The following is an 11,386-nucleotide window of genomic DNA, read 5'->3' on the forward strand; positions in this document are numbered from 1 at the left end:
TGCACCCAACCTTTGTCTCAGACCCTGCACTTCCTCAATAGAAAAGCATGGCCCTTGACCCCCATCAAAAATTATTGCCCATCCCTGGTCTAAAATAACCTCCTTTCAGTTAAGGGAAAACATCCAGAGAGCAGGAGGGTTGTGGGAAAGGCTGAGAGAAAGTACAGTGTAAAAGTCTGTATAACAGACTGCAGCCACTCTAAGAACACAATGGCTGCTGTCTTTGCACAGAGGCAGGTCTTAGAAATGTAGAGAAACACTACACAGAAAACAAGGGCCTCGACCTTCCTTTACTACACACACCACAAAGAATCTCACACCACTATTTAAAAAAATTAGCTAGTCTGGTGTGAGATTGCGGGAACTAAACCCTAGAGTTGTGCAACTGTTAGAAACAACTCTAATTTATGCCTGTCCTTGGCAACTTCATTTATAGCACAGGCTCAAAGTCCTGCCCTCTGACTGGCTAGAAGTTCTTACGATCAGTAACAAATATATTTATAATGTCCTCGGTCCTGATCCAGGTTGTCTGTTCTAGCTGAGTCCTGGGTCTTCTGCATCTCTGAGTTTGGCTTGCTGCCTGAGTGTTTATAATGTGTGCCTGGGATGCATGTCTCTTCTCTGAGCTATGGTGACTGGGTCTTTTCTTCCCTCTGCAGTGACACGGCTAAAGCCCCAAGGGAGTCAAGCTAGTGGCATAATCCCAGCCTCTCCTGTCGTAAGAAGATCCAGTGAACCACAGCTGTGTCCAGGAAACAAGCCCCTGACAGACCTAGCTGAGAGCACCCACTCCTCTCCCTGCCATGGGTACTCCAGGGCCTCTCCTTCCCCCTCTGTTAACAGCTATAGCGACCCGGACACAGGCCATTACTGCCAGCTCCACCCCACCTCTCCTGTCGGCAAGGAGAGGCCGACTCATGATACCAAGCAGCTGCCCACTAAGAGCTATGTGGAGAGGTTGAAGGTGGAGGGGGGTCAGAGGGTGCCTGCAGAGAATGGCCCCAGTGAGGCAGGGCAGAGGATGAAAGGGGAGCAGGACTTCGTGGGCTTTATCCCACCCACGCTGGAGATGAGCTCGTCTTTCAACCCCATGGCGTTCCGGTCCCTGCTGATCCCCCTGGAGAACAAGCCTCTGGAAATGGCTGTGCTTAAGAAGGTGAAGGAGCTGCTGGCAGAGGTGGATGCCAAGGCCCTTGCCAGACACATCACCAAAGTGGACTGCCTGGTACGACTGGCGATTTGGAGGGTGGGGAGGGCAATGTCACTCCTATGGTCTGCTGCCCTGAACTAACCCCTCCCTGGCTGGGCTTGTTGGAAGAGCTGACTTTTAACTGGCGACTCCCTGTATCTCACAGGGTGCCCACCGAGCAAATGAATAGGGTCTGGGGATTGGGAACGGAGCTGAAAGTGACTCCGGTCTTAGGCAAGTCACTTCAGAGCTCTGGGCCTCAGTTTCCCTAATCTGTAAAACACATGCGTGAGGGCTATGCTAACTATTAACCTTGCAGGGTGTTATGGGGACAAATTAGTATTACCGGAGCTTGGGAGGCATGAGGAAAGTTGAGCTGGCAAGGGGACAATCAGTACCAATGATGTGAGAATGTATTGCAAGATGAGGGTTTGTCCACCCGAAATTGAGACATAGGCACCTGCTGGAAATTAGCTGAGACCAACCCTGGTCACCATCACCCTGGGCTAGATGGGAGGCAACTCCTTAGGGCTGGGCAGTAATCAAAGAGTACTGTCCATTCTCAAAGCCACTGCACTCCTCACAGGACCTTGTGCCTGAAGTGGAGTGGGAATATGAAGCTGGGGAGAAGTTGCTTGCTCCAAACCAGGCAGTCCATGGCAGAGCCAAGACTAGAAGCCAGATCTCTTGATTCTCAGACCTGGGCCTCAAGATGCCCCATACTAGCCATTCCCTACTAAGGATGAATGCATCAATGTTTTCTTGGCTGAGCCATGCCAAGGATTTGATGAGGGGAGGGACCTCAACCATCCAAACATATGTTGAGGAAACTAACACAGCAGAGCACACATTATCCAACAAGTTCTTGGACTGCACTGGAGACAATGTTTTTATTTCAGAAGGTTGAGAGGGCTTCAAGGTTGGAAGCTGTTCTAGATTTGATTTTAACAAATAGGGAGGAACTAGTTGAAAATTTGAAAGTGGAAGGCAGCTTGGGTGAAAGTGATCATGAAATCATAGAGTGTGTGATTCTAAGGAATGGTAGAAGGGAGAACAGCAAAATAGAGACAATGGATTTCAGGAAGGCAGATTTTGGTAAACTCGGAGAGCTGGTAGGTAAGGTCCCGTGGATAGCAAGACTAAGAGGAAAAACAACTGAAGAGAGTTGGCAGTTTTTCAAAGAGACATTATTAAGGGCCCAAAAGCAAACTATTCCATTGTGTAGGAAAGATAGAAAGGATGGCAAAAGACCGCCTTGGCTTAACCAGGAGATCTTGCATGATCTAAAAATCAAAAAGGAGTCATATAAAAAGTGAAAACTAGGTCAAATTACAAAGGATGAATATAAGCGAACAACACCAGCATGCAGAGGCAAGATTAGAAAGGTAAAGGCACGAAACGAGCTCCGTCTAGCTAGAGACATAAAGGACAATAAGAAGACATTCTACAAATATATTAGAAACAAGAGGAAGACCAAGGACCGGGTAGGCCCATTACTTAGTGAGGAGGGAGAAACAATAATAGGAAACTTGGAAATGGCAGAGGTGCTTAATGACTTCTTTGTTTTGGTCTTCACCAAGAAGTTTGATGATGAAGGGATGCCTAAAATAGTGAATGCTAGTGGGAAGGGGGTAGGTGTAGAATAAAAGAATAAAAAATAAAATAAAATAAAAAAAGAACAAGTTAAAAATCACCTAGAAAAGTTAGATGCCTGCAAGTCACCAGGGCCTGATGAAATGCATCCTAGAATATTCAAGGAGCTGAGAGAGGAGGTATCTGAGCCTCTAGCTATCATCTTTGGAAAATCATGGGAGACAGGAGAGATTCCAGAAGACTGGAAAAGGGCAAATATAATGCTCATTTATAAAAAGGGAAATAAGAATAAACCAGGAAACTACAGACCAGTTTAACTTCTGTGTCAGGAAAGATAATGGAGCAAGTAATTAAGGAAATCATCTGTAAACACTTAGAAGGTGGCAAGGTGATGGGGAACAGCCAGCATGGATTTGTAAAGAACAAATCATGTCAAACCAATCTGATAGCTTTCTTTGATAGGATAACGAGTCTTGTGGATAAGGGAGAAGCGGTGGATGTGGTATACCTAGACTTTAGTAAGGCATGTGCTATGGTCTTGCATGATATTCTTATCAATAAACTAGGCAAATACAATTTAGATGGGGCTGCTATAAGGTGGGTGCATAATTTGGCTGGATTATCTTACTCAGAGAGTAGTTATTAATGGTTCTCAATCCTGCTGGAAAGGTATAACAAGTGGGGTTCCACAGGGGTCTGTTTTGGGACCGGCTCTGTTCAATATCTTCATCAACAATTAAGATATTGGCATAGAAAGTACACTTATTACGTTTGCAGATGATACCAAGGTGGGAGGGGTTGCAACTAATCTGGAGGATAGGGTCATAATTCCAAATGATCTGTACAAATTGGAGAAATGGTCTGAGGTAAATAGGATGAAGTTTAATAAAGACAAATGCAAAGTGCTCTACTTAGGAAGGAACAATCAGTTTCACACATACAGAATGGGAAGCGACCGTCTAGGAAGGAGTACGGCAGAAAGGGATCTAGGGGTTATAGTGGACCACAAGCTGAATATGAGTCAGCAGTGTGATGCTGTTGCAAAAAAAGCAAGTATGATTCTGGGATGCATTAACAGGAGTGTTTTGTGAGCAAGACACAAGAAGTGCTCTACTCTGTGCGGATTAGGCCTCAATTGGAATATTGTGTCCAGTTCTGGGCACCACATTTCAAGAAAGATGTGGGGAAATTGGAGATGGTCCAGAGAAGAGCAACAAAAATGATTAAAAGTCTACAAAACCTAACCTATGAGGAAAAATGGAAAGAACTGAGTTTGCTTAGTTTGGAAAAGAGAAGACGGAGAGGGGACATGATAGCAGTTTTCAAGTACCTAATGGTGTTTGCAAGGGTGGGGGGAGGAGTTGTTCTTGACCTCTGAGGATAGGACAAGAAGCAATGGACTTAAACTGCAGCAAGGGGGTTTAGATTGAACATTAGGAAAAACTTCCTACCTGTCAGAGTGGTTAAGCCCTGGAATAAATTGCCTAGGGAGGTTGTGGAATCTCCATTACTAGAGATATTAAGAGCAGGTTAGACAGATGTCTATCAGGGATGATCTAGACAGTGCTTGGTCCTGCTCTGAGGGCAGAGGACTGGACTTGATGATCTCTTGAGGTCCCTTCCAGTTCAAGTATTCTATGCCAGCCCTTTCCCAGCTCTGAGCACACTGAGGCTGCTGTGTGGTGAGGCAGGGTGTGGGAAGACCTTAGCTCACAGCAGAGCCAAAACTTTTTCTGCACCTGGCCAAGCCCCCTCACCTCAATTATTGGTGCTTCAGCTACTGTCCCCCTCTGTTGCAGGTTGCTAGGATACTAGGTGTTACCAAGGAGATGCAGAAGCACATGGGAGTGAGCTCGGGCATGGAGCTGCTCACCCTGCCCCATGGCCATCAACTTCGGCTTGACCTCCTGGAACGGTAGGCTGGGGAGTGAGGGGCGGGGGACATGGGAAAGCAAGTGCTGCCCTGACTCCTGTCCTGTCCTTGGCTAGGTGTCTCATGGCAGATCTCGGGGTCTCTTGGCACCATATTTGGAAAGTTTGGCCTGTAGTTCCAAATCCAGCTTCCCTCACTGTACGAGGACTCTGCCCTGAATCAGCTTTCGGGGGGTTACTGAAATGACGGACAGAGGAATAGCTCTGGAGACTGAAGTCCTCAGTTCAGCCGCACACCAGGCAGCAGCAATGCAAGCGCCCTCCCAATGGGCCTCAAACATGACTAGCTCCTTGGCCCCATTCAGTCCTCAAACTCTCCACTGAGCCTGCCTATGAGGCCTCCAGTTGAAGCCCATTGGACTGGGGCAGCCAGTGCACTGCAGATGGGTCACCCAGAGCAATCACAATGGGGATGACATCTGGGCATTCCTGACATGGGTCAGATTGGAACCAGTGGCCAAGAGGCTGCATATCCCCTCACCATCTCCTGACTCCTTTGCCTCTGCTTCCCGCATGTTCCTTGCTGGCTCCCCACCTGGTGGCTCAGCCTCTGTCTCCTACCGTGTCAGGTTCCACACCATGTCCATAATGATTGCGGTGGATATCCTGGGCTGCACGGGCAGCATGGAAGAGCGGGCAGCCCTGCTGCACAAGACCATCCAGTTGGCTGCAGAGCTGAAAAGCACCCTGGGGAACATGTTCAGTTTTGCTGCTGTGATGAATGCACTGGAAATGACCCAGGTATCAGCCAGGCCTCTTCTCCCAGCCCTCTCCCCAAATCTCACACACCTCATTGCATCCCTCAGGAAACGCCAGCATGTGGGGATGGGGAAAGAGCTGAGAGAGAGTGTTGGGAAGGGGGCACCAGGCTCAGTTCAGTCTGGATGTAAGGATGGGAACATCCCCACCCCTGGAAATGGCCTGGCCCCATATGGCTGTGAGTTGCTATTCTTTGTCGGGCTGTATTATTCAGAGGAAACTGCTGTTCACCCAAAATACGCCCCCCCCCCCTCTTCCCAATAGGGTACAATCACTGTTTTAAGGCCACAGCACCTTGCCATCCAATCTGGTCCCTTCAGAAGATGAAAGACTAGAATTCAACTTTAAATCAAACCCTGCTGGGAACTCCCTTCCCCTAGTTCAAAGGAGCTACCTTCTCTGTGTCTCTCGCTGTCCATCACCAGCCACGGAGGAAAGAAAACATGTCAGCAAAAATGCTGTTGTTGAGATCTCACCCTCTTGCCACGGTTGCATGGTCAAGCTTGGCGATGCCCAGAGAACTGGCACACCTAAGGGAACCCACAGAGGGGACTGGCAGGGGAGGCAGCGTGATAGGGCTGAGGTTTCAAGGCAAAACTCTGGGAAGACTAGTTTGGCACAGCACATATTGCAGGCGAGGAGTGATGCACGTTAGCTGAGCTGCCTGGGTATCCTTGAATTTGAATAGAGGGGGGGCTATAGCTCAGAAGTGAGTCACTTTTGCAGAGTTGTGTGTGAGTGGAAGGTTGCCCAGATCCATCCAGAATTAGTCTCTCTGCTCTGCTGATCCCCCGCGAGCACCAGACTCCCCATGCGTCAGCCCCCTGTAGTGCTGAGAACCCTCCTCTCCTGCTTCCAGATTTCGCGGCTAGAGCACACCTGGATGGCGCTGCGCCAGCGACACACCGAGGGGGCCATCCTCTACGAGAAGAAGCTAAAGCCCTTCCTGAAGAGCCTGAATGAAGGAAAAGGTAATGAGAAGGGAGAGACCTTGTGTGTCTCTTCTCTCTCTGCCCCGCTCCACGTTTTCTGTGGACAAGGCAGGTCCCGCAGCTGCCATCCGGCTTCCCGTGCATGCTCTTGTTTTACTGATTGTGGGAGCTCCCCAGGGACCACAAAGGTCAGTACAATTTCCCCCTCCCTCCATGGAGCTATGTATGGGCTAATTCCTGTCCTGTTTTCCCATGGCCTCCCACTGAACGAGAGAGAGGAAACAGACCTGTCTAGCTACATCCACCTGGCTTCCTGCCAGACTCTTCTCCATTGTCATGGGCACTTCCATAGTCCGAGAATCCTGGAAAGGAGCAGCCACCAACACCATGGCCTCTCTGCCACTCACACCCCAAAAAACCCTTCCCCATTCCAGTCCCTGGTGGCTCTACCCATCTGCTGCTCTGGGAACCTAGTTCAACCCTATGGCAGCAGCAAGTCCTCCCAAGGATCGGGCCACCAAATCCCCCTGTGGCTGCAGGGATGGGATTGCTGCCTGTGATCTATCCCTCCTCCATGAGCTTTCCTTTGCCTGGTGAGGCTAAGGGCACTATGGTCAGTCTGTGCGCTGCTGCTGGGACACACAAGGTGCAAGACCCTGCAGAAACTGCAAACCTGTGTGCTTGAGAGCGCCTGCTACAGCCTTCCACCCAGTCCTGCCCTTCGCTTTCCAAACAGCCCCATTCAAAAGTAAACAAAAGCAATGGCTGGGTAAGAACACTGCTTCCTAGAGCCAACCTGCCTGGCCAGTCCCCACGATAAGGGGACAGGGTGACATTAAGTGGGAAAGACAGAGCTTGATTTTTCCAAAGGGCTCAGAGCAGTGTTGGATATTGAGCTCTCTTGGAAAATCGAATCCCAAGTGCTGAACGCTAGGAAATCTGACTCTACCCTTCTGACACACTGTACCTGTTCTCTAGCTATTTGGAGGGTACCATCCACAGGACTCTCATTCTTGCACCTCTCACTATGACAGACTTGGAGGGTGAGCCTATAAAGTGGCCCCCTTCGGCTCTTGAAACATTGCACAGTAGCCAGGGAACTCAGGGTGTGCACATGTTCTTGTTCTTTCGCAGAAGGCCCTCCGCTGACCAACACCACCTTCCCTCATATCATGCCCCTCATTACACTCCTGGAGCGGGATGTCGCGCTCCTGGACAGCGTGGAGTCCTGGGAAAACACTGACAATGGCGTGGAGGTTGTCATGGCCCACCTGGAAGCAGCACGGATGGTGGCACATCATGGGGGACTGTACCATACCAACGCAGAAGTGAAGCTTCAGGGTAAGGAAGCTCGGTGTCTGGCCTGTGACTGCCAACTCACTTTGAGCCAAGCTCACAGGAATATCTGTTGGCCTTGTTACTCACATCTTTTGGCTCTGGATAGCAGGGCAGCTTCAAAGAGAGGCTGCGCCCCACTAGCAAGAAGAAGAGCCACAACACTAGCTCTCCCCTTCCCCCCAGCTGCTTCTCCCCATCCCTGTGGTGCCCCACTGTCCGAACTGGGACTTGTTCTCCTGTGTGGGAAGGGGGATGAAATTAGGGGGTGTCGTGCCACTGGCTTTAAGGAAGTGGCCAGCATTTACCCTTGTGGGAAGGTAGACTCCCCAGTGGAGTGCCCTCTTGTGTCTGGGTGTGGCACAGGAGGTTCTCATTTAGCACTGCCTGCAGTGGTCCAACTCCGACCTCCAGCCAGCTCATGTTTCAGTTTCACCCCATCCAGTGTAACAAAGTACAACAAAAGCTCCTTGGTCCCAGATCTTTACACTCTTCTCATTGGGCTCTCCGTTGTCCTTATCCCTATCTCATGGGCCTCATATCACCTTCCTGGCTGGTAGGGAATCTAGGCTCTCCTTTTAGACTGGGTTCCACTCCAGAGACTCTCTAACCAGCAGCCAAGGTCTTCTCTGGTCAGACTCCTTGCTGCTGCCTCCCTTCCAACTGCAGCCTATCAGTTGGCCTCTCCCACTGACTCTCCAAGTTCACCCTTCTCTCAGGGCCAGGCCACACAGGGTTCCCACTGGAATCCCAAATGAAAACCCATTTCTCTGTCCTTGGGCTTAACCCTTCATCCCTTTCTGCTCAGTTTTCTCTGGCTCTCCTGGCAAGTTCAGAGCTTGCCCTGTCATTAGGGCTTCTCATCACCAGAGCCTGCTCCATCCCCAGTACTGTTGTGGGTATCTCCTGGCTTCCTGTTAGACTTCTCTGCTCAGAAAAGGATCCCAGCTCTCCCCCAGGTTCCTCCGTGACCCTCCCAGGCTCTCTGCTCCCAATGAGTGATTGCGGAGTTCTTCACTCTCTCTTCCTGCAGCACCTTCTGCTGCAGACTTCGTGTCTTGGCCCACTCTCCAAGAGTAGCCAGCTAGCATAATGAGCCTTGCCAAGCCATGTTAAACCTTTATTGCCTTCAGGGGTCCACGTACACACCCCACTTCTCCCTAGATGCTCCAAGGCTGGGAGACATAGTGGTTCCCAGCGGTCACGAGGTGCAAATCAGGAAAGAATTTGGCCCAGGGTCTTTGAAGGGACTTCAAACGGAGTGTCATTAAGGCCTCAGATTCGATGTGGTGGAACTCATAACTTATTGCAGGACTATTTGTAAGAAGGTCCGTGTTTTGGCCTGTCTCTCTCCAGACAAGAGACAGGCACTGTATGGCTAAACCAGCAGCCTCCCAGCCCTGCTGCTGCAAGAACTCTGATGTTTGTGTACTTTCTTGGTGTCATGGCCCACAAGCCAGTTCACCTCTCCCTAAGAGTGGAAGGGCAAAGGAATCCCAGCTACTTCCTGCCTGCTCCATTTAGGCTAAGGTGGGTTAGAGTGTACATGGGGTGAACTTGTCCCTTGGTGGGCTTCTCTGATGCTTTTGGGTCTTGTGTCCTTTGCAGGCTTCCAGGGCAAGGCTGAGATATTTGAAATCTTCAGTACTGAGTTCCAGATGCGTCTCCTCTGGGGCAGCCGTGGTGCTGAGAGCAGCCAGCGGGAACGCTATGAGAAATTCGACAAGGTCCTCACTGCACTGTCCCACAAGCTGGAACCCTCTGTACGATTCAGTGAACTGTAACCAATGTGGAGACTAAGCGTTAAACTTACAGGGAGAAGATGGCACCAATCAGTCTCTTGAGAGGCCAAGTAACTGGGTTCCCAGTCTGCAAGCTACCCCACTCCTCCTCCTGCAGCCATGGGGCCATGGTGGGAATCACAGTCCCAGAAGGAGAGCCAGCATGGTGCAGATGGAGGGTGTAAGGAAGAAAGCTGGCATTTAACATCTGCAAAAGAAAGCACTGATCAGGAGTGAAATCACAGCATTGGAATGGGTACAGCTGTAGCTCTATGGAGAACTGTGCCAGAATGATCAGTCAGCAAACCCAAGGGGGAGGGGCCCAGAACAGCTATCATGAGCTAGGTCCATCCATGCTTCATGCATGCAAACTACAGGAGGATGCATTTTAGTTTCCACTCAAAGCAGTGGTCTCCCCTCCAGTACAAATCAATAGTGGAATCTCATTAAAGGATCCTCCATACTAACAGCCTATTGAAATTCCCTGGGCAGTCCCAGGGCAAATGTTTCAAGCTGCACATTTGTGGATGAGGGAGAGCCCTGATCAGCCCGTCATGGAATCTGCTGATTCTCAGCTATAGGTTAGGCCAGTGTATATATCCCAGTTGATTGACACAAAGATGGCTGTGGTGCAAGCAATCCACCTCCGCTGGCCCTGTAATCACAGGTATCTCATTACTGTTGTGTTCTTCATTCAGCCTTGCTGGTTCTCAGCCACCTGTGGTCCAGTTGCTATGATCACTCAATGCTGCTCCCACTCGTACAGCCAGTTGGTCTCAGATATTTTATCTTTTCTCTGTCTTGTCTGAGGCCTCTTAATTCTGCCTGTAAATAAATTTCACATTTACTACTTGATGTACAGACTTGTGAGGGCGTTCTTGTAAATAATTATGCTGACGTCATTTCATCTTGTAAATAAATGTATATAGATCATGGGGCAGTTGGGGGGTTTGTTGTTTTTGTTCTTACATACAATAAACTTTTATGCACTTCCTCACTAGAGTCACCTCTTTGGTGGATGTTTTCAAATATTTGTCTATAGTGATACAAGTTCATACCATTCAAAATATGTTTGTACTGACACCCCTGGCATCACTGTCTACACATTGTGCATCTATGGTATTTCTGCTTTTGTCAGCATTACAGTCAAAGTTTAATGTACCTGTGGCATACAAATAGAACCAGAGTATTGGGAACAGCTTGTGGACATATCAAGTAAGAGCAATTGCACCAGTTGGAGGTGGGAATGTAGTGAAGCTGATCTTGTTCCCACCTGGAATTCACTTGGATCAATTCAAGTGAGTTAACTGGAGTTATACCATTGTCCTAATTTGGTTAATGCAACCTTAACAAGCTAGCTATAGAGGGGGAAATAACCACTTCTTAATGTTGCCCTGGTTATAAGTCTGCTTGCAACCTACAATGTCTACATATTAAGGATGTGAAAGACTAGTCAACTATCCAATAAGTAAAAGTTTATCAGATAGTCAATACACTAGTCGCTTCTCCTCCCCCCCTTGCTGCCTCTATCGGAAAGATTTAGCAAGGAGGGAAGGCTTAAGAGCAGCAGTGCTGTGTGAAGCCAGGGTCAGCTGGGGACTCCCTGCTGACTCCAGACTCCATGCAGCGCTGCCACTTTGCAACGCTGCAGAGAGCCCCACATGGCATACCAAAGTGGCAGTACCACAGGGATCCTTAGGTCAGCTGGGGACTCCCCAGTTAGCTACCGGCTCCACACCCTGTTTCAAAGCGACAATGCTGCATAGAACCAGGGTCATCAGGGGAGTCCCTAACTGGCCCCCAGCTCCACGCTGTGCTGCCGCTTTGAAATGCCACAGGGCGCAAAGGGCCAGTGGGGGACTCAA

The 11,386-nt window shown here is 49.4% G+C and overlaps 1 protein-coding gene across 3 annotated transcripts in view; it reads left to right on the forward strand.

Annotated features, from left to right (window-relative positions):
• The window catches only part of SH2D3C (SH2 domain containing 3C), a 64,348-nt gene extending 53,830 nt beyond the window's left edge, over positions 1-10,518 (forward strand). For all 3 annotated transcript variants that reach the window (XM_075905962.2, XM_014571492.4, XM_075905963.2), the window contains 6 exons: positions 660-1,225; positions 4,582-4,697; positions 5,284-5,455; positions 6,333-6,444; positions 7,540-7,746; positions 9,349-10,518. In XM_075905962.2, the coding sequence (XP_075762077.2) occupies positions 660-1,225; positions 4,582-4,697; positions 5,284-5,455; positions 6,333-6,444; positions 7,540-7,746; positions 9,349-9,524 (1,349 nt within the window). In that variant the 3' untranslated portion in view covers positions 9,525-10,518. The remainder of the gene's footprint in view (positions 1-659; positions 1,226-4,581; positions 4,698-5,283; positions 5,456-6,332; positions 6,445-7,539; positions 7,747-9,348) is intronic.
• Positions 10,519-11,386: the final 868 nt, after the last annotated feature.

This window comes from Pelodiscus sinensis, chromosome 23 (genome assembly GCF_052426305.1).
Source record: "Pelodiscus sinensis isolate ZL-2025 chromosome 23, ASM5242630v1, whole genome shotgun sequence".
In the NCBI taxonomy this organism is placed as follows: Eukaryota; Metazoa; Chordata; order Testudines; family Trionychidae; genus Pelodiscus; species Pelodiscus sinensis.